At 29.4% G+C, this 24692-nt stretch overlaps 2 protein-coding genes across 6 annotated transcripts in view; both read right to left on the reverse strand.

The window, feature by feature from the left end:
- Window positions 1-4511: 4511 nt before the first annotated feature.
- The window catches only part of LOC114177788, a 29201-nt gene continuing 9020 nt past the window's right edge, over window positions 4512-24692 (reverse strand). Inside the window, exon 3 of one of the 3 annotated variants that reach the window (XM_028063320.1) lies at window positions 4512-4988. In XM_028063320.1, coding sequence (XP_027919121.1) covers window positions 4937-4988 — 52 coding nt within the window. In that variant the 3' untranslated portion in view covers window positions 4512-4936. The remainder of the gene's footprint in view (window positions 4989-24692) is intronic. The other 2 variants (XM_028063315.1, XM_028063319.1) reach the window with 2 other exon arrangements.
- LOC114177786 lies at window positions 5978-9421 on the reverse strand. Of its 3 annotated transcripts, none has more exons than XM_028063312.1 (7): window positions 8994-9421; window positions 8345-8431; window positions 7987-8247; window positions 7719-7883; window positions 7553-7606; window positions 7283-7429; window positions 5978-6676 (listed from the first exon to the last, which is right to left on the reverse strand). In XM_028063312.1, the coding sequence occupies exons 1-7, from the start codon at window positions 9156-9158 to the stop codon at window positions 6302-6304; spliced, it is 1254 nt and encodes a 417-aa protein (XP_027919113.1). In that variant the 5' UTR covers window positions 9159-9421; the 3' UTR covers window positions 5978-6301. The 3 variants fall into 3 exon arrangements, with proteins under 3 accessions (XP_027919113.1, XP_027919114.1, XP_027919115.1); XM_028063313.1 differs by having other exon boundaries at window positions 9009-9398; XM_028063314.1 differs by having other exon boundaries at window positions 9045-9397.

The following is a 24692-nucleotide window of genomic DNA, read 5'->3' on the forward strand; positions in this document are numbered from 1 at the left end:
GACTGAAACATTCGTATCTTCTTTCTCTTTCTCCGATACTTATTGATATCCACAGTTTCATTATTCATCTAATCACATTTTTCTTTTGTATTTTACACTATCTTGAACTGTTCTTTTATCTTCTCCACACATCACTGTTTCAAAACAAAATTAGAAAAAAAAAATTGTTCAATATTTCTTCTATCCTAATATGATCTTAACATTTATTAAAATAAATGAATGCGGTGTACTTATTATATAACCTGATAGAAATATTTTTTTTTCTCTTAGAGAAAACATAAACATATCATTGTACTAAATTATCACTCTCTAACAACATTAATGTTAATATAACTAACTATGTTAACTCCTTGTAATAAATATTACGATCAGATTTAGCAAAAAGAAATTAAGAGAACAAAAATATTAAACTTTTATTTTTGTTTGATGTTTTTTATCTTTTCCACATACTTACCTTTTTTAAAAAAAAAATTAATTACGCGCTTTCTCCTTTAACTTTAATTTTCTTAATAATTATTATTTCCATGTTATGAGAAAAAAGAACTTGGTTAACTATCTTTTTCCACTGTTAGATCTTGATTACTAACTCCTCATTGCAATTATTGTTTGTTTCCTTATCTCTATTAATTAAATGTACTATTTAATTATGAAGTTTTCATGATTAGGATTCCTTTATTTAATTTCCATTAATGAGGAGTTTTCCCTATTTGGCTTATGATTATTTTCTTTCAATACATTCCTTTCAACAACTTTGTTTCCTTTTTGCAGCTTTTTTTTTTTATTTTATTCTATTTTTGATGTGTTGTTTATTATTCTGAATTTGTTATTTTTACATACCTTAATATTATCAAGTGCTCGTTCCAAGTCAGGTTTGACACTGAGAGTAGGATTATTTTTCATTCTAAGAAAATATTTATTCTCCCTTATGAGTGGAAATATATTTCATTTAAAAAAATTTATCTTAATATATATATATATATATATATATATATATATATATATATATATCCGTTTTTGGTCACTTAATATTTGTTGAAAATTAGAAATAGTCTTTTTTCGAAATTTTAGATTAATTTAATCTCTTAACTTTGGAAATTTGTATATTTAGTTCTTTTAACCAAATTTTTTAAGTTTATTTGACATTTTAAATGTATTTCATAATTGTATTTGAGTTGTTTACATCATTTAACTCATTTTAGCTTCAATGTTTACTTAGAAAAACGATTAAAACGTCAAATAAACTTAATAAAATTTGGTTAAAATAACTAAATTCACCCATTTCTTAAAGATGAAAGACTAAATTGATTCAGAATTTTGAAGAAGACTAATTTTAATTTTCACTAAAACTTAAAAGAGCAAAAATATATTTAACATATATATATATATATATATATATATATATATATATATATATATATATATATTAAGTTTAACGGTGTTTTGTGTGAATTTTTTTTGTCTGCAATAGCATTGTTCTTTTTATTCCCTATATAGGGTACTGTAGATTATAATTACATGCATAGCACACTTTTTTTTAGGTGATAATTCGATTTGCAAACGTACGAATACAGAAACTGCATATTAATTCCTGAGGCCTACAAATCCCTCGGAACGAATTTTGAGCTAGGTTTTTTTACTTTTTTTTACTTTTTGTTTTATTTGGTTTTTTGCTTTTCATTTTTTTTTGACTTCTCGTTTTTTATTTAAAATAGAAGGAAAAATATAAAAATTTGGTTTTTTTATTTTTATTTTTATTTTTTTATGAGAGAAGTAGAAAAATAAAAAAATTTACATACGTAAGAATTATAATAAGTTAATTTAGTAATGGTCAATGTAGTAATTACACAAAGGTTGACATAAAATCTTTAGGGCTAGAATCTTATAGAAAATTTAAAAAATTAGTGAAAAAATATGGATTAGAAAGAGGTTGAAATAACATCCTCTTGTACGATAGAGTAAATTCTCTATGATCTACCAAAAACTTGTTTTCACACTATAAATAATAGAAACATTCATTGACTCTCGTAACATAATATCTTAGTATCTTTTGCTATGTAAATCCAACATTATTAGAGTTAGGATAATATCTTTTTAGAAACCCCATTAAATAAACAACCTACAATATTTCAACATATTATATATTTCCATGGAAATGACTATGTTTATGTCATACAAATTAACACATCTTAATAAAATCATCACCTACTCATTCATACATAAATTATTATATTAAATCTTTCTCAATTTTAGATCAATTAACCTCATTTTAATCAACAATATCATACAATTCATCATTCATTACAATTTAAATATGTAAGCATATTTTAAAACTTTAAAAGACTAGTTTCACTTAAAATATCAATTATTGGTCATCATATGCACCAACTCGCCTAGTGAAATAACTATGGGAGTTTTTATTGAGAAACACTTACCCAACGAGGATACTTACTCACCAAAATAGCTATCTTTGAAGGTTACCATGCTCAATAATACATGTGTTCGATGTATGTTAGCTTCTTGTTTTTGTATTCATGAACTTCCTTTATCCTAAAACAAACTTAATTTCAAACACCTAAATTGAATTCCCTCTAATTTTGTAAACCAAAAAACAAGACAACAACTAAGATTTTTCAATATATTATTTATATTTGTTAATATTTTAAACATTTTTTATAACTTTTTAAAATACCTTTAGAAAAACAATGAAAAATGTGTGCACAAATGAATTACTTATACATTAATGTAATTATTAATGAATATACCTTACTATCTTAAATCTTTGATGAAAAAAAAATTGGTTATTGTTTTTGACGTAATATATTCAATTTTTTATTTATTTAGTAATATGAGAAAATAAATTTAATTAAATTGTGAAATTGTAAACACATGTTATAAAGGTAGATTATAAAATTATATTTTATAATTATAAATAATATAATATTTAAATTACGACAAGTGAAAATGTCGTAATATAATGAGAATTGTGACGATTCAAACCACCACTAATTACATTGAAATTGTTCTCTAATACAAAAATTACGACAATTATAATTGTTGTTATTTACATCTATAAAATATTACTATAATAAATTATGGTTGTTGCAGCGGTTCGTTTCAAACCGTCATATTATATTTTTTGGCAATGAGATTTATGAAGGTTTTTGAAACACCCACACTCATAAATAGTGGCAGTTAAAACCGCCACAATTTTAAAAAATAATTATCACAAGTAAAACATTTTTTTAGTGATTATATAAAAGGTAAATACAAATATTTCATATGAATTTTTTGTTATTTTGTTTTTATAACAATGTAAAAAAAAAACCCCATATCATCATTTTTTTTACCACTTTTTATTCCTCTATATGATTACATCGTATCATGATTAATTTCAAACAAAAGTTGTAAGAATTGAAATTTTAGTAGAAAAAAAAACTAATCAAAGTATTGTCTTATTGGTAAAGTATAATTATGTGAACGCAATTACATAAAAATTAAGTTGAGTCAATCATATTATTGTTGTGTATTACAAATTTAATTAGTGTTTTATAATATGACCGATGATTGTAAGGAAAAAAATATCAATTTTTATAATAGTTATATCTGACATGTTTAGATGTTTTTGTAAATATATTATGTGGTCTAATGGTCGTCAAGCGAAGGACAACCACTTGATCACCATAGTGGTTATTCAAGCAATGTAGTAGTACACAATTCAAGTGATGGTTTGAGGCTTGAGCAAGAGAGATCGGGACAATCATATCCCGTGTGGAACAATTAATGCACGAGTGATGAGAGATCGTTCAAGCGTTGATGAGTAGGGTTAACGCATAAGATTATATAAGTTGGGAGATCATGCATCTATATAAACAATGCTCAAGGGTTGATGAAGTGGTCAAAATGCCCATTCATAAACTTGTTGGGTTGCATAAGAAGTAACATTTTCCTTTCTAAAGTTGGTATCGCTCCAACAATGTGTGGTCTTCAAAGTGATGAGTGGTTGCCCAAGTGATGCATATCTAATGAAGAGTAGAATTATTAAGATGATTTGTATCAATATACACACACATATGTGTGTGTGTGTGTTAAATATATCATTGGCAATTATGTTAATGAGATGCATGTACATGTACCTTAAGGCAGTTATTTTCAAATTTGATACTTGTACCTTAAGGTAACTCACTTTCAATATCACAATATTTTGCAAATTATTAAATAGAAAGGAAAAAGGTGCGGGCCAGTTTGGATGTGTACTCAACAAACACTTTTAGAAGAAAAATAGGAAAAATTAAAATTAGTTTCTTCATAAACTAAAACTAGCTTATGCATAAGCTAATTTCTAGAAACTCACCTATCTAACTTCTCTAAATTTTTATAATTAACCTGCGCCTAAGCTAATTTTAGCATATAGAGAAGCTAATTTCTTTTTTTCTCCTTATTTTTCTATTCTATAAGCATTTATAGAGAAGCTTGCCCAAACAGGCCCTACTATTCTGAATTACAAAATACATTGATAGGTAAGGTCATTCTCTATTACACAAGGCCGTATAAAGATCAGGAAATTACAACTGATCGTGTCAGATACATTTGATTAACAGAGAAGAGAATACAGTATAACAGCATAGAAGAGGAAATATCTCTCAAATAAACAGTATGGACAACATTGAAAAGGACTAGAAACTAATGGAAACTTTCTTCACATATGGACTACATTGAAAATTATTATAGTGGACAACAATCAAAAACATATTTTATCCTTTAATAAAGCAGCAATTTGTAAATGAACTGAGTAATTCAAAACCATACCATTAAAAACCATCCTGCAGATAAATAGCATGTTGATTGCTAAAGCAATTGCAGAGACTCCGAAAAAAAACCAGATGGAGAATAGCGGTCAGATGCTCGTGATCCAGTTGTAACATAAACGGCACAAAGTTCATATGCACAGAGTAAAGCAACAGCCAAAAGAAGCAGGATGGCCACAGCCCCTGTCAAAGAAAAATGTAAATATTGACCTTAACAACTATAACATGAACAAAAATATATCAACCATAAGATGCCTAACATTCTAAATTTCTACAGAAAAACCAGGTAAAATATACACTTCATGTTGACTTTGTACATGAAGTGTATCTTGGCAATACAATTCACTTATTACTACAACTTAGGCACTGAAAAAAGTAACATACAGAACAAAAACAAACAAATTGTCACCTGACAACAAGTACAATCTCCAAACAATAAATGGATTTGACTAAAGACCTAATGAAAGAACAGTCTCCAGTGCTCGATATACTACACTTAACAAAACACCTATTTATAAGCAATTTATTTCATTGCTGTTCAAAATGAAGAAATAGGAACAAAACCCCAGCATCAGTTACACAAGAAAAAATGCAATAGGATATCAAACTTAGACTGCAAAAAGTTCCAATGCCTAGGCTTTAGGATCGAGTAAAAACTATATGTTTTGAAGATCTCATATCAACTAGAGATATAGTCAATTATAGTAAATAAATTAGTGCAAACCTCAACACATAGACTAGCGAATTTGACCCAACATTCATTGTCAAATACAACCCTTTAGGCTTAAAAAAATTTCCATTTACAACTTGCAATGAGCATAGTATACGTAATTCGTGAAATCGTGCAAGAAAACAATATGCATAAAAGTAGGTGGACCTACGACTTTTGGCACCGCATGTTCACATGCTTTAATGGTATACAACAATGGATTTGCAGAGTAAAAGAAAGTGATTGAAAATGTGTGGTGGAAGAAATGGTCCACTTTTGCCAAAAAAGTTGGAAAACACAATAGTACTGTCAGCTACTCACATGCAAAACTTTTGCAGCATCTTTCAGTCCAAAGCCAAACACCATTTCAATTTTTTTCACTTTTTTATTTGACTGGTTTTCATTCAAAGCATGGTCTTATGTACCACATCATCATTTAAAATTATGGTGTGACTCATTGTAGTTTTGGTAATCACAGAAAACTAACTCCATTGCCATTGACAAACACTCCTCCAGAGAGAGGAGTGGAGAAACAAATAAAATACAGAGGCATGGCCTGTTTCTTTAGGCTTTTGAGAAACATGGCCACACTTCACTCCACTTGCTTACATGGAGAATCTTTCAATATCAGAAAAAGAAAAAACCAGTCAAAACTTTCCACTACAGAAAAAGGGTATACAAGATGGTAGGAGAGAAGAGAAGAGCTTTAACACTAGGATTGAATAATACAATAGGCTGCAACTTTTGCTTTTTTCATTTTTTTTTTGTTTCACCACATCATTACTCATTAACAATTAGGGTTTTTACCAGGGCCACCATAGTAAAAGTAGTGACCCCAATCCCCATTACTGCATGTTTGAACATCATAGCAGTTTGATTGCTCAGTGAAGGTGCCAAGGCCTTTGGGTGCCTTGAGATTGTTGGAGCTATCAACCACTTGAATATTTCTGAAGTAACTTGCTTTGCCAAACCCCTCTTCAGGAAAATGGCCACTTCCCATTTGAGTTGAAGTGTGTTGACCATCAGGCTCAGAATTAACAACTTCACCTCCCCACTCTATCATGGAAGCACTGTCAGCCAAATATGAGAAGAGGAAAGAAGGCCAATACCCCAACACATAGTCATTCCCAAATTGCATCCACCAGTGTCCCTCTTTTGGATCCTACAAGAACAGAGAAGATAACTAGTTAACAACAGTAACAAAGTTCATGTCTTTAATGAGCATGTTGTTTACCTCAAACATTAGCAGAGGGAATTTTGTACTATATTAGTCATGATGATGGCTTAAAATACATGTACTGTGTGCTGGCATTTATAGGCATGAGTATGTAAGCATCTCATGACTTTTTTTAAGGTTTCCGAGGTTGAATTGTTAACACTGTCCCATCACACTACAATTGGGGTCCATATGCAACTCTAGATCAAAAGAAGTTGGGAGGAGATACCAGGGATCTGTGCTACAATAAAGAAGATTCCAATGATTCTAGGTAAAAAAGCTTTTACTAGCTAGTTAATTAGTAAACACTGGAAAAACTCAAGATTCTTATACTGGTTATTAATTATCAAACACTTGCATCTGGTATTTTACACATGTCATGTTTCTTACGGTCGGTGGAAAGAAGTTATATTTCCAACAATCCAAGCACTAGAGACATTACAACGGTCCACAAGTCAAAAAACACCTTGTTGGAAGAATGATGAAATTCATGATGCTCAAAGATTGTTTCTTTCTGTTTGTTAATGAGTAGAAAAACTCTTGGGAATTTACCTTCCAGATAAGTATACTGATATCATACTGAGAGTTTCGGTATCCAGAAACTGGGGTAATAGTTGCACCCATTGCTATTTCACTATTCACTTGAATAAACCCCGAGCAGAGAAGATTGTAGCAGCCAGTTGCTTGATATGCATCACTCTATAAAATGCAGAAAGTGAGTTTTAGACAAAGAAAAAAAACACACACACACTATTCTTTCACTAACAAGAAAAATAGAAAGCCACATAGTTCAACATATAAGTTTAAAAGGTAGAAGCTTACAGTCCAGTAGGTGAATAACCGTGTGTTGTTGTCACCATATAAATCTGGGCTAACCTGTTATCAAGAACAAAGATTCATTGCAATTTACAAGTATAACTCAGAGTTAAAAACAGAAAAGATGCTTAGTTTGTACATTCAGACTAAATGAATAGTGTGATTTTTCTACCTGCCAACCAACTTCGATGCTATTGAGATCTTGACCAAATGAGCCTCCTAATATCCACAGCTGAGACAAACTGAACTCATTAGGTTGTTGTATCTTGGGTTCCCACACATTTATAGTGGCTTTGGCTCCATAATACTTGTCTCCTTCAACATATGCTATTGCATGCTGGTAAAAACAAAAAACAAACCACAAAAACACAGTTAAGAATTAGACCAAGGCTACAACAAAAAAACTGATAACACAAGAAGGAACTCAAAACAGTTCTTACCTGATGACCACTCTGGTTAATTAGATCAGGCTCTGCAGACCTAGGCTTAGGAATTGCTATGTGCTTCTTCCTACCATACCTTCTCACTGAACTTGCTCTCAGAACATCCTCCTCTTTTGTTCTTCTGATGGGTATTGTGTCCTCAGGGCATCTACCATTCGCATGCCACGCCTGACTAATGGGGATATGAACTTTTGCTTTGGGATTTTCAGATACCTTGTTCTCATCAAAAAGCCCTTCAGGGTGGAAAGAAGGTCTTGTCTGTTAAATCAAAGCATGGTATTGGTGAGCAAATACTCATAAAAAAGAAGAAACACAATGAACAAGAAGCATAGATCTTGAGTTGAAGAAAGTGGACCTGAATCTTGTGATCTTTGAGGAATGGATGATCAAATGCTGGCTGCTTCGAAACAGGCACACAGTTTATCGTATCCCCATCTGGACTCTGCAACACATGAAAAATCATGTCATGTTACCAGCAATGAAAACACCATGTGCAGAAAATCTGAAACCTTGTTAGCATCTGACAACTACTTCAAATTCAGTGGCTGATTAAACAGAAGAAAAAGAAAAGCAAATCATTACGCACTTCTTTCTCTCAGTACTTTCTAGTTACTGCTTCAAAATTTAATCAATAATTCCATCGAAAGGGCTAGGGCTATAATTTTCCTTTTCAACAACATAGGAGAAAAAAAATAGTTTGTTTAAGAAATCAGCACACCCACATAAAGATCTACATTTCACAGAACAGAGAGAGAAGAACCCACAAAATAAACATAGCAGAAATAGAAATAGCAGCTCGCAAGAAAGGATATTTTAACCGAAAGTGTTTGAAAGGTAAAGAATCATTTTAGTAACATCCCACCTACAACAACCAAAGACCAAACCAAAAAAGTAATCCTTTTTATTGGGTGCCAAACAGATTAAAACAAGAAGAAACACCCAAATGGGGTGGATTAAGAACATCTCAAAACACAAAAATAAGAAAGAGAAAGAGAGAGAGAAACTTGAATGGTCTTAACAGGAGACTTGTTCAAGCGATTCAAGTGCTTAGCAACCTCAAGCTTCTGCCTTGAAACACTGAGTCTAGCAGCAGAAGATAGGGAGAAAAAAACACCCCACAAACAGAAAAGAAGGAGAATAGTGACACCACAACCACCACTAGAACCCATCACAACACAACCCTTCAAAAAAATGCAGTCTCAATCTTAAAAAGTTGACACCCCAAGGAACCTTTGAAGAGTGAAGTTTCCCCCTTTCACCTTCTTCAGGCACAAAAAATTGCAATGTGGAGAACTACCAACTAGCCCAACCTCACCCCACTTTCTCACTTTCTATGAAGGCAAAGGGGCACCCACTAAACAGCCACACACACAACACATCTCACACTAAGCTAACCCTCTTTTGTTTTATTCCTCTTTCTTCAAATCACCCTTTTCTCTCTCCTTCCACTTTCCATCATCCTCATAATATTATATATCTTATTAATTATTCACATTCATTATTCACTCATTAAATAGTTAAACAAAAACCGTCACTTTCTAGTTCCCTCTTTCTTGTCATTTTCCTCTCTCACTTCTGTTACATAGCACTATCTTCGCCTTCTTCTCGCTCTTCTCCACAAAAACAAAAAAAAGGCTCATTTTTTGACTACTTTTTATAATAATAAAAATGGGTTTGATGTTTGCACGGGGAAAAACAAAAAGGGTGGCAAAGGAATAGGAAAAAAAAAATAAAAATGAATTGTGGGTCTGTGTGTTCGTAATTTTCATGAATGTGTGCAGTGTCCTCACGCTAGTTTTTGTCGTTTAGATAACCACTGATGTGAAATTGCGAATTGTCAAGTGAGAGTGTGTGTGTGCAGAACCCAATGCCTTTACCGTTTTATCTTTGCATTTCAAACACCAACACGAAAATAAAAATTAAAAATACCCAAAGAAAATAAAATATTAATTTACTTCTTCCGCCTCTAAAAAGTATGTCATTATATCTCTTCTTTGTACTTGAATTAAATTTAAGTTTTAATAATTTTTTTCTTAATATGCTACAAGTTTATTTAATATGATTTTTTTCTTTAATTTTTTATTTTATTTTAAAATAATTAATATGATTTCTTTTTGGTGTTGACATTTCAGAAGTAATTACGTGTTAATGACTAAAAATTCAGAATAAAGTATATTGATTATTTTTAAATAAAATAAAAAATATAAAAATAAACTTCTCAAATATTATAGCAAAAAAAATATTAAGCCTAATTAAAATTTGATCAACGACACACATTTAATTAAGTAACTATACGTTAATATCTTATACTTGTATTTTTGTACTTTGAATATTTGGAAAAAATATATTAAATTTCGTTGACATTAATAAATCATCTATACAAGATATTACGAGACTACTTTTACCTGAGACTTAAATATATTGAGTGTATAAATTTATTCAATTTTCTCGTCTTCATATATTCTTTAGACAACCAATTAAATTATTGTCTATTATAAAATAAATTATTTTAATATATTTTATTGCTACGTAAGGTTGATGATAATATATTCTTTGAAAATGAAAGCACTGCTTTCTAGATCTTGTTACCACGTGTTCTTTAGAAAGTTTTTTCATTCAATGTGCTTTTCACGAAAAGTTTATTTAATTTTATAAAACAATCTTGAATGAAATTAAAATTCTAACAGTCGACCTTTAGAACAACATATATTTAGTTTTATTTTTCTTTTACTACAACTCTTGATCAAAAGAAATACAAACACAACAAAATCAATAAGGGAATTTGCAAATATTTTATATTATTTGATTTAACAGTAAGCAACATAATATTAGTGCAGAAAGAACTTTTAATTTCAGTAATTTTTGTCATTCGATCTCTGTTTTAGACTCGATGCATATTGGAACAAGGTTAAAAAGGGTGTTTTTTGGCCTCAGTTAATACTTGAGACCATACAAGTACTTTTCTATCTCAGCAGAGAGACCGAAGTCATAAAATGGATTTTTTGTTTCGGGTCTTTGATTGTATATTCATGAACGTAAGAGAGTTTTACTTAGAACACTTTAATAAACATGAAATGAAACAATTAAAGATGCAACTATGGTCTTTAATTATGTGGGACAAGTTCATAGTTTTAGAAAATTGGAAATTACTTTTATCAGTCTTTTGTTGTCAAGATGTAAAAGAACACAGTTGTATCTTTGCATGTATAAAGTTATCACTCTTGTTTTATTCTCCAGTCTCCACGTAACATCCTTTTCTACCATAAATATAGTGGACATTGTATTGCCCAGTGTAAAAGACTAACATTTCAAACAATTGTTTCACAGTATACATTTAAAAAAAAAAATAGTTCAAAGATTTGGTATAGATTCAATTGTAGACAATTTATTTGACGTGAAAAAAACACGTTTTGAATTTAATGAATGAACTACGTAAATAACATTTTGAAACATCGTACAATAAAGATTTTACATAAAAAAGTTACGTATATTTAAGATACAAAATTTATTTTTTAATATATGGTCAATTTAGCTTTATATATATATATATATATATATATATAGGTTACGAATGATAATGAGTTGAATTGGTAACTTATAGTGTCTACTCTATCCCTCATGTCTAAAACTGATAGCCGTTTTGTTATATGTTAGACATATGAAAATAAAATTCACAAGTTTTTTTATGTACACGTGGTGGATTCCAATGAATATTCATAAATATTTTTACATATTATTTTTAAAAATTTTGAATAAAATTATCTTACGAAAATATTTAAAATAAAAATTTGGATTAAAAAAAAATTAAATAAAATTCAAATTAAGTTACTCGATGTAAATAAATTTGATATTTGTACAAAGCAAATTAAACTATGAGTTATGTCAAAATATAAATTTTAAAAAATTAATATTTTACAGAAATAACTTCGATTTACTAAGTTTAATAAAAATATATAAAATTAATTTTTAAATTAATTTTTTATTAATACTCTTATTTTGATCACTTGCATTTTAAATTAAAAAATTAAAATAAAATTTATTAATATTCGTAAATCAAATACCACAATACCCGTGAGTCATCAATATTAATGAGTGCGATCTTTTTTTACCGTCCCTATGTATTGTGTTCGATGAAGAGAAAAAAGAATTAGATGAGAATAATATAAGTATGATTTTTTTTAATAGACTCATGAAAAAAAAACTCTACAAATGTGTATAAATATGTATGAGTAAAATTTATTTATCTGATGTTGTTAGTTTCTTTAAGAAAAAACCGAATGAAATATAGTTTGCAAAAAGCTGAATTATCTATTCTAAATAGTGTGATTGGACATTGAAAATCCACTCAAAATTCGATAGTTAAAAAGAAAAAAAAAACTAAATTTGAACTATATGAATAATATTGCCGAAGAGTAACATAACCTAATATAATTTTGGTTCGTAAAAAAAAGAATTCCAGTAAATTTTTCTTTTGTCAAAAATTAATGAAAGTGATCAATAAATACAATATTTATTTTTTTAAGAAAACTAGAACATTTGAATGCAATTATTTGCCGAGTGTTATGGAAAACTAATTTTGAATTTAAAATATAAAAAAAGAAAAGCTCACTTCAAAATTCTTTAAATACAAGAAATTTAAAGTTTACACTGACACATCACAGTTAATTAAAGATATAAAAATATGTTTACCTCTAAAAGTAATTTTGACAGAGAAAAATATATTTAGATATTTATGAAAAGGTATTTGAGACATCATTATCCCTGGAGAAACCGTAGCAGGGTTTCGTCATGTTGCCCTGCAACCTCATCACTAACAAAGAAAGAGTTTGTTTGGACCCTTTGGCCCAACCGCATCACTGACCCTACACGTGTACCTTCACTCATCACACGCACATCACACACGCGCCCGTGACAGAATCCATATCTCGGTACGGTTCAAGGCGCCAAAATAAAAAATAATGTAAAATGTGAATAAATTACGCAACGGTACAATCGAGCTTCGAAACTCTCAAAAGGGAATCCAATGTTGCAACTCCATTCAAACATCAACCATTCATATGCAATTTTTTTTTTCAATTATATACTTAAACACTCTTAACAGATTTAAAATAAAATGTCTAGTATTACATTATATACACAACTTCATCTTTAAATGTGTAATTCTATATTTAATCTCTACGTTACGTAAAAATAAAAAAAAATTGTCAGAAAGATTAATCCATAGATGTATTTCCCATGAAGAAAATTGTTACCCTCTTGGAAAGTTGAGGCTCAACAGATATATATTTTCGTGTTTCACTTACCTCTTAAAAAATATAATTCTCAACAACCATGTAAATAATTTCCCACTAAGTTTCAACAAAAAAAAAAATTATCGTATTTCTTGTAAAAAAAATCTTGTTAAGTTTTCCATAAAATGTTTTTCGTAGATGGGTGAGAATATTGTATTATTTTTATTAAATCTTTTAAAAATAAATATATTTTTCTTTTAAAAATTGTTATAAAAATTGTATTTTATCATTTCAAACATTATTAACTTTATAAGTACAGATATAAATTATTTCATCCATGAATTTTGTGAAAATTACATAAAAACATTTGTTTTTTAAAAATGATATGTGAATGTTCAATTATAGTCTAATTATAATTTTTTTTTTGTTATATGATAAATACTCAACGAATGGTCCATTGAAAATGACATTTTACATAACTTCCATAGATTTTAGGACCAATATAATTTATAATATATGAATGAAACACAAATTTTATAACGATTTAAAGACAAAAAGAACATATTTAATTTATCTTTTAATGTATACAAGATCCTTAAGATGTTAAAAACAAAATTACGAAAGAGTTTAAGACTTCAAATATATTTTATCACAATGATGTTATCTAGCAAATTTTAAGTGAAAACATTGACATTACCTATGGGAACAAAAACAGTATTTCAAAAACAAACACTCGTTCCTTCAACTAGTTGAATGAAAAAGTGATTAAAAAAACCAACACTAATTTCCCTCATACCTATATTAGGGGACTTGTTTTGGTACACTCAATAGTATTGCATTGTTTAGGAGTCAATATTAAGGACAATTTAAATAGATATTTTTTCTTCACCCCTACGAGATTGTTGAGAATCCAAGTGTGAATTTAAGTCTCACGTTGAGTAAAAATAAGAAAGTTAAACACTAGGATGATCAAAGGCCCACAAACCCATTACCTTAAGGCTTTGGGTTGAGAGTGGTGTCAATGTCTTATGTGTGGATTGCGTTCATGCTCATTGGTGTTGTGTCTCCCCGATGATCCTCTCTCGAAAAACTAAACAAAGTCTTCTTTCAAAAACAAAATTACGAAGTTCTTTCAAAAACAAAATTACAAAGTATTTTCAAACCCGTACAATATCTCAGTGAATTTGTGATTGGAATACATAATATTAAACACAATTTGAAATATTACTCAATTGTACATTGAATACAAAATATATACAAATATATAATTAGTTTGTGTCACCTAATTTTAGTTTTTTTAAAAGTTAATTCATTTTTTTAATGATTTTTGTAAGAAAATCTGTGAAAGTGTTTCATAACTATAAACTTTTATATGTAGTATAATTATATTGCATTTAAAAGACAAGTATCTTCAACTTCCTAATTATTTTATGAGGAAGAAAATAAGAAAGGTTTACATTATTTGATTTAAGGTTAAATATGTTTTTAGTTTATAATTTAAATACAATATTGGAATTCTTCATGTTTTAAACTTTGATATATTTGATTTCCAAAATTCAAAACTGAATTAATATAGTCATTTTAATCTAGCGATGTCATTTTTTTAGGTGTTAAACGATGTTCCAAGATGACATTTGAGTTAAATCGTGTAAAATGATATAAACAACTCAAACACTTATCTAAAACGTCATTTAACACGTCTACGAAATTAAATGACATGACCTTAATGTTTTTTTAGATGTTAAACGATATTCCACAATAACAATTGAGTTCAAACGTATCATATATTATAAATAACTTAAACGCTAACTTAAGATGTCGTTTAACACGTCTAAAAACTTTTATACAATTGAGTTAAGATAACTAAAAATATTCATTTTACAATTTTAAAAATCAAACTATATTAAAATTTAGAACATAAATAAATTTTAATTTTAAATATAAATTTAGAAACTATAAACATATTTAACCACTTCTTTATTATATAACATTTCTCTAGGTATTACTCACTTCCTCTCTTCTGTTTCTTCTCCCTCTTTTTAAATTTTTATTTCTTACCAAATTCATCATAAGTGTGGCATTGATCCTTCAAATTCTTTAATACAGTATGTTGATAAGAAATTATAAATTTTTTAAGGAATTTGAATTGCTTTGACTTTTGTATTTTCAAAATATCATAAATTAATTCAATCTTTTTGAAATTCTCAATTTTCAATTCAAACAGATAATTTAATTGTTATCCTATCTCCAAAAGTAAAAACTAAGATATTAAAAGTTTATATCTCTTGAAACAATCTCTTAAAAGTTATACCATTCAATAATTAATTATTACTAGTGCAATAAAAGTTTTTTCACGACATCAATAGAAGACGTTTAACAAGCAAATGGTGAATTATGAAAAATTTATGTGTCGTTTAACACTTAGATGGAGATGATTTTCTGTACTTTAATAGGATTGCCTTTGTTAATTTTATCATGATATGCAACACATTACTTCTTCTTCTTTATGACTTTAACAACAATTCAAGAACAATCGTGGTGGTTCGAGACTCTTAATAATACTTATTTTAATAATCATTTGTTAGACTTTTAATGTTAACGGTTATATAAAAAATTGTCGTTGAAAGAGTGTTTTAACCGTCATATAAAACCCATTCTGTAATAATGTGCTAACGGTTATACAAACCATGCATTACATGGTTATCTTAAGTACACAAAATATCTATTTGTCGTGTCTCAATCATTACATTAAATTATAACTTCAAAACAAGTACAAAAACAATAAATAAATTAACAATATTACTTTACAAAATCAAGAATAAAACTTACCTGACTAGCAACACTAAACAACCCAAATTTTACTTTTAGTTTATTCATAGGTCATATCCAACCATAAATTTATTAATCTTAATAAAATATAATTAAAAAATTATATCATTACTAAATCAAAAGATTTATTTAGTGAAAATTTTAATAGCATAATCCAATCCAACTGGTTGGTTAATGTCTTATTACAAAAAAAGAAAAAAGGTTTAATGGTCATTAAATCAGACACGAGCTTCAAAGACACGTAATTTGACAGATTAAGCAATCAAATTAACTACCCAATTATGTAATGAAAATCAACTTTCCTTTCATTTGATTCTTACAACTATGACACAAAAGAAGTTTCTCTTTTTTTTTTTCTCCATCTTCCTCTTATTTATTCTTTAAGCCTCTTTTTTCTTTTCACATTTTTATCATAACCAACTTTATCATCATTGTTCCTTTACACCATTTTTTGTATAAAAAAAATCGGCTCTTTTATTTTATTGCACATAATATAAAGATAACTTTATCTTCTTCATTGAACAAATCAGAAAGTTTTTATTTATTTATTTATATATATATAATAAAATTATGCATGGCAACTATATATGCAAAATGTTGATTTTTCAACATCACCTATAATGCACAAACAGATCACGTTCATATGTCAGTGTCGGTGTTCCTCCAAAGGACACAACATTGCTTCAAATAAAACCATATTCATAAAAAAAAAAAAAACAATAATAATTATAGACTATTTAAATCGAATTTAGAAGAAAGAAAAGTTCCAACCAATCATTTTTATTAGTTTGATTTTTTTTTGAAAAAAAAAACATGATCTTTTGAAAGCTATGGATTCAATTGTATGTATGATTTCATCATCAAATCACATAAATTAACATTTTTTTATTATAATTTGCTTACGTAAACTACAAAACAATAGTTATTATATAAATATATCACGAAGGATAATAACTTTTAAATGTATTCGATCTAATTAGTGTAATTTAGTTTGATTGGATTATTAAAGTTAAAACATGAAACAAATTTAAGTGGTTGAAGTTGGATTATTGAGTTAACTAAAACTTAATAACACCCTTTTAAAAAATAAAGCATGTAAAGAATAATTAAATAAAAAGATTAGACAGAGAACATAATTAAAGCAAAGCCGTAAAGGTATATATTGACACAAAAAAATGGACTTTTTGAAATGATTGTGCTTTTTAGGGTTCTATAATGGTGAGCAAGTGGGAGACTTTTGCAAATGGTCCTAGAAAAAAGGTTGAAAAAACTTGTATTAGAAAAGAATTTGCATATGGAAAAAAGTGTTGGAATACAAGCTGGAACATTTGAGGATAATAATTCTTTGGGGTCTACAATTTTTCATCTTTTTGAGTTTGCAAAGTTTTATCCCTAAAAAAAGGTTTATAAGGAATCATGATGATGGTGGTGTTTTGATGGGTCATGTCTACATGATGATGAAAAAATGCATTTATGTTATTTTAGATGTTAGAAAGTGGGATATCACTTAATTATTTGGATGGAAATGAATGAACCATCCAAAAGCATAACCAAAGAGAATGAAAACAATATTCTTGTTCTTCATATAGAGGATGTGGACAATTTATTCTTCTTATCTATTCTATTTGCATTGTATTGCTTAAATAGATTTTTTTTTTTTTACTTCAAATGTTTTTTTTTTATAAATAGTTAGGTATAATAAGTATTTATATATATAATTTTTGTTTTTAATATTATAAAAAGTACAATCTTAGTGCAAAATCTTCAATGTCTTGTTATTGATTAAGGTAATTAAATATATATATATATATATATATATATATATATATATATATATATATATATATATATTCGAATTTTAATGATTGTTACGTGTATTTATTAAAGTGAAAATTAGTTTAATATACAATTGATATCTTGAATAAATATTTATTTTTTGTTGTTGAAAATTTAAAATACATATAAATTATTTGAAGGTTGATTATATAGTATGATGTACCAATACTTTAATTTGGATTATACATATTCATGCTCGACACATATTTGTGTATAATACTTTAGAATATTTTAGAAATACTTATCTATGAACTATCTAATCTATAAAATAATTGTACATTTATAATGAGAATAATTTATCATTTCTTATGTTAACAACTTTAATATATGGGATTTTAATTTGAGTTTACTCAATAATAATCATATATTTACCATGTTTATAAAAAAATATTGTGTATTTTTCAATATTCATATTTTACATATTATATCCTATTATTTTTAAAATTAATGTATCGATTTATCATATATTTGTCGATCTTAGGATTGAACACTTACCACTAAGTCAAAAGCTATAGCTATTAGTCAGGATGAAACCTTTTTTACTTAAGAGTGTAACACAATCTAAAGCGCCACGATTTACTCAATCTGTGACCTGACCCACTTGGTATTTGTCACGGGACATTTGATGTCATTTGCAATAGGTCTCAATGTTTACTTCCATAGATACTTGTTCACAAGAGACAAATAATCTTATGCTTATATAGTTATTTCAATAATTCAAGATAGGATATTATAATTAATTGAACACAGATTAGTAGACATGAGTTTTGTTGTTGTTATTGTTATTATTCTAACTTTTCTTTTTTTGCATTAAACTCTTATTATTTTCGAAACAAGAAATGTTAAAAGCATGGAAAGATGGTCGACATTATAATTATATTTCATATTATTTTAATTTATTTATATTTAAAAATTACGCAAATTTATGTATTAAAATAACATTTTTTTCGCATATTCAGGTATGATGTATATACGGCACTCTACAATCTTTCTGAATTATAGGAAAATATTAAATAAAAAGTAAAACCTATTGAATTTGATTACATCAATAACTTTTAATCTATTACATAGAAATTTCAAAAAGAGTATATATATCTGGTGGGGTCTAATTAGTATTATTGCTCGTTCATAATTTTTTTTAAATATATTAATAAGACAGAACTAGGTCAAACGTTAAAGATTTTACGAAAACAAAATACTATTTACTCATAAATTTTATATTTGATTTATTTTTTTCTTTTCGAAACGGTGTATGATTGAAGTTGAAAAAACACATAAAGGTAAGAAATGTCAAATGCGTAATTTAAGGAAGCGTTGTGCTCATTCACATTTCAGAGTCAACAAATGTTTTAGAGACAATTCTTACTTTAGTCGATAAAAGGCATTTTAGTCAAATGTTATGAATTTGAAATTTAAATTTTATAATATTTGTTATTGAGTTACCAAAAGTAAAAATTATTATTTGATATAATCCATACCTCAATGTTAAAAAACAGTTCTGTTTAATACTCTTAACCACAAAGGGATCTGAATTGATTAATGAGTTTTTCACTCACTTAATGTGAATCTTGAAGGAGTCTTTAAGGTTTAAAACTCAATTAATCAATTTCGCAGTTCTGGGTTAATGAACTGTTTAAATCAATCAAGAAAGATTATGAGAGGGAAGAAGGAAGCAAGACACACAATTTATACTGGTTCGATTCAAAAAGAATCTACATCCAGTCTTCTCCTAAGTAACACACTTAGGAGGATTCCACTAAACAGAAAGGTTCCAAGAATTACAAGCACACCTATGTAATTCTAACCCCCAAAACCCAAGAACTTGATTCAACAATCAAGAACTCCCCCTAGGAGCAATGCATCCACACAATTGCACCTAGGTCCACACTTCAAACACTGAAGCTACTGTAATCAAAAGTACAGAAAACAAAACAAGAAACGAAAACACCTAAATTGTGCAGATTTGACTTGATGCTCCTTGAATCAAGCAAGATCCATCATGGTAGAGTCAACCATCAATCATTCTTGGATCTGTGCTTGGGTTATTGCAGAATCTTCTGAAGCTCTTGTGTCTCTCAGATTGCTCTTTCCCAGATACAGACTGCGTGATCTTTCTCAAAAATTCCAGACCCAAAACAGATTACAAAACAGCTTTTATACAAAGGTTTTTGCTGTCACTAATTCAATTAGCTATTTACCTAATCGATTATCGTGAGTATATTTTCACTTACTTTGTACAATACTCACAGCTAATCCATTGGTTAAAGAATTAATCATATGCAGATTACACAGCAGGCCTAAAAAACATTTGATAAAGAGAAGCTAATTGCCTAATGCATATCCTAACTTGACCAAGCTATGTTTTATCCTAGATCAGTAGACATCATCAAAACTGTTCTTCATTTATGGATGAAAGGCTCCCCCTTCCAACAATCTCCCCCTTTTTGATGATGTCCAAAACATGGACTGTGATAAGCCTACCTGCAGCACATTAAGCAAACAACAACAGCAGTACCAACATAGGCATAAACCAGACAACAGAAAACAGCATAGGCATTTAACAAATATCATTTTAATTCCATACTCCCCCTACCAATATAAACTATCAATATACCAAATCTCCCCCTTTTTGGACATTAGCAAAAAAAAAAAAATCAAACAGATTTAGGATGCAATACAGAACAGCAGGAAAATTGTATCTAAACAGTGCAGCAATGTAAGAGATGCAGCAGGAGATAATGCATAACAACCAGGATAACAACCAGAATGCATAACAATTTCACATAATGGATTAGCGGACTCCTTTTGAGAAATTAAGTAGCAACTATGTGATGCAGAACTTAACACAGACTAGGCTTCAGATAGAACACGATAATGGATTAAGGCCAAGGTTAGGCAAGCAGCTACACAGTTTGAACACAATAGGCATACAATGTATGAAAATACTAACAACGCAGCAGGTGAAATCAGTAGCGCAGGTTAACATCAAAGTGCAGACAGCCATAAATCAAATCAGCAATTAAGTATTGCAATATCAGTTTAAATCAGTTGCAATATCACAATAGAAGAGGAACTTTTCACCTTGGCAATGCCTAAAATTTGACCTTTGTTATTAACACCTCTTGTAACATGACCAATAATTGGCTTTGTAAGATATCTTGCAGAACTTCTTCACATCTCCTTTCATGTGTGTTGAGCATCCATTATATAAAAGCTACATTGTTTTCCTTGCATCAAGACACACCTGAAACAAAGATTAAAGAGAAGATGCAGGTACCCAATTGAACTTGGGTCCTTTCATGTTAGTGGTTTGAGGTGTTCCTTTAGGTACCCATTTGTACTCTCCTTTAGGAACCCCACAATTTTTAAAGTAGCAGGAATTAGAAAAATGGCCAGGTTCAGAACAGTAAGTGCAGATAATAGAGGATGGTTTGCTGATGTTGAGGAAATTTCTACACGATAATCGATTAGAGTTGCCACTGTAACCAATTCCCTCTTTATTCAGCACACTCCTTTGAGATCCTAGTACAACATCTAGGTTGGATCTTCCTAGGGTAAATTTTGAGAGAGTTTTCATCAAATACTCTATCTTTTCTAGCTGTCCTGGGCAGTGCTCACATATGGAACTAGGATGCTTTTCAGATTTTTCTAATTTCTCCAAGCAAGTTATTAGATTCTCATTTTCCTCTTCTAACTGTTTTATCCTACCCTCAAGCCATTTAATCTCTCCTTTACCCTTGCTATTTGACTTTTGCAGTTTTGTAGCTTCCTTATGCAGTTCATTAAATGCATCAAGCAGTTCATAGTAATTATTTTCCTCATGTTCAGATGTGAAACTACTCACACTGCTTTTGGATGATTCTGCTTTAGCCATCAAACACAGATTATTTTCCTCCTCAGTGCTGTCATCAGATTCACTGGATGTGCTGGAATCATTTTCTTCCCAAGCAATGTAGGCTTTCTTTTTCTTTAGGTGCTTCTCTGCCTCATTTTTCTCTTCTAGTTTCTGCTTCATCTTCAGCATAGGGCAATCTGCCTTGATGTGTCCTGTCTTGCCACACTCATAGCAGGTTTGAGTTCCAGATCTGGACTGCTTCTTGTTTCCTGCATGACTGTTATTAGTTTTATTCTTATACTTCAGAAATTTTGAGAACTTTTTCACCGTTAGTCTCAAGGCTTCACTATCAGAGTTGTGATCATCATTAGAGTCATCTACAGTTTCTGCTTTCTTCAGTTTTACTGCAGATTTCACTGCACTCTTCAAGGCTATAGTGTGCCTCTTTTCTCCATCCTCTTCTTCCTTGAGTCTTCCAAGCTCTAATTCATGTTCCCTCAATTTTCCAAAGAGAGTGGCTATGCTCATGCTAGTGAGATCTCTAGATTCAGAAATTGCTATCACTTTGGGCTGCCATGTCCTATTTAAGCTCTTCAAAATTTTGATATTGAGTTCCTCTTTGTCAAAGGTCTTGCCAAGAGCTAGGAGGTGATTTACTATATGTGTAAATCTTTTTTGCACATCACAAATGCTTTCTCCAGCCTTCATTCTGAACATCTCATACTCTTGAATGAGAGTATTCTTCCTTGCCCTTTTGACTTCATTTGTGCCCTCATGGGTGACCTCCAAAACATCCCACATCTCTTTGGCGGATTCACACACAGATACCCTGTAAAATTCATCCAAAGTTAGTGCAGAGGATATAATATTTTTGGCTCTAACATCATAGTGTGCCCTTTTATTTTCATCAAGAGTCCATTGTGAGAATTCTTTAAGAACAGTTTTGCCTTCCACAACTTTAATGGGTTGAAAAGGTCCATTAACTACAGCATCCCAGACCCCTTTGTCCACTGATTCAAGAAAAATTTTCATTCTAATTTTCCAAAAAGGGTAGTTTTCACCAGCAAACAGAGGTGGCCTGTTGATGGATGCCCCTTCAGCAAAGGTTTGAGATGTATTAGACATATCAGGATCTTTCTAATCGATTATCGTGCGATTAGCCAGCTCTGGTGCCAATTGTTAAAAAACAGTTCTGTCTAATACTCTTAACCACAAAGGGATCTGAATTGATTAATGAGTTTTTCACTCACTTAATGTGAATCTTGAAGGAGTCTTTAAGGTTTAAAACTCAATTAATCAATTTCGCAGTTCTGGGTTAATGGACTGTTTAAATCAATCAAGAAAGATTATGAGAGGGAAGAAGGAAGCAAGACACACAATTTATACTGGTTCGATTCAAAAAGAATCTACATCCAGTCTTCTCCTAAGTAACACACTTAGGAGGATTCCACTAAACAGAAAGGTTCCAAGAATTACAAGCACACCTATGTAATTCTAACCCCCAAAACCCAAGAACTTGATTCAACAATCAAGAACTCCCCCTAGGAGCAATGCATCCACACAATTGCACCTAGGTCCACACTTCAAACACTGAAGCTACTGTAATCAAAAGTACAGAAAACAAAACAAGAAACGAAAACACCTAAATTGTGCAGATTTGACTTGATGCTCCTTGAATCAAGCAAGATCCATCATGGTAGAGTCAACCATCAATCATTCTTGGATCTGTGCTTGGGTTATTGCAGAATCTTCTGAAGCTCTTGTGTCTCTCAGATTGCTCTTTCCCAGATACAGACTGCGTGATCTTTCTCAAAAATTCCAGACCCAAAACAGATTACAAAAAGCTTTTATACAAAGGTTTTTGCTGTCACTAATTCAATTAGCTATTTACCTAATCGATTATCGTGAGTATATTTTCACTTACTTTGTACAATACTCACAGCTAATCCATTGGTTAAAGAATTAATCATATGCAGATTACACAGCAGGCCTAAAAAACATTTGATAAAGAGAAGCTAATTGCCTAATGCATATCCTAACTTGACCAAGCTATGTTTTATCCTAGATCAGTAGACATCATCAAAACTGTTCTTCATTTATGGATGAAAGGCTCCCCCTTCCAACACTCAATTTGTATTACATATTTGTGTCCAACCATATTCGTATCCGATATTTTAGAATATTTTATCGATACTTATTAATGAAGTATCTAATATATAAATTAATAATGTTCTTATGATGACAATTATTAATAAATTTTATGTTAAAATATTTAATATATTTGATTCTAATTTAGGTTTACATAAAAATAATCATATATTTATCATGTTCTTTAAAAAAATTTTGTATTTTTCAATATCCATATATCACGTATCGTATTCTATTATTTTTAAAATTAATATATGGACATGTCAGATACGTGTCGTATCTGATACAGACATCTATTGTTGAATAACTAAATAAGATATTAATTAAAGTATTGTAAGATTTTTCTTAAAAAATATGTTAACATATATTTACGCTAACACGTAGAGGATCGTAACCATAACTGTAAAAAGAAATAAAAAAATCATACTATCAAACTCTTCAAACAGAACTTAATATTAAAAATCTTCACAAATACTCATCACATGATATCACCTTTGTCTATTTGATTCTGTGTACCCTTAAAACTTCAATCTTTAATACCTACATCACACAATAACAAATTACCAATATTATATTTCATGGTTACTGTTTATACATATTCATTAGCTTAATTTCACTTTAATTATTTCTCCCGCCATTATTTATAGAATATTAGTTTACCCATTCACACTTTTTAATTTCACAGTTTCATTTTCAAATACATTCACAACAACTATGAAAGCAAATTCTAACATTTAATTTGAAGTAATAGAACACGACAACAATCGGTTTCTTTTTATATCCATATGGTAGTCTCACTAAAAAAACATTATTACACCATTTTT

This window comes from Vigna unguiculata, chromosome 3 (genome assembly GCF_004118075.2).
Source record: "Vigna unguiculata cultivar IT97K-499-35 chromosome 3, ASM411807v1, whole genome shotgun sequence".
In the NCBI taxonomy this organism is placed as follows: domain Eukaryota; kingdom Viridiplantae; phylum Streptophyta; class Magnoliopsida; order Fabales; family Fabaceae; genus Vigna; species Vigna unguiculata.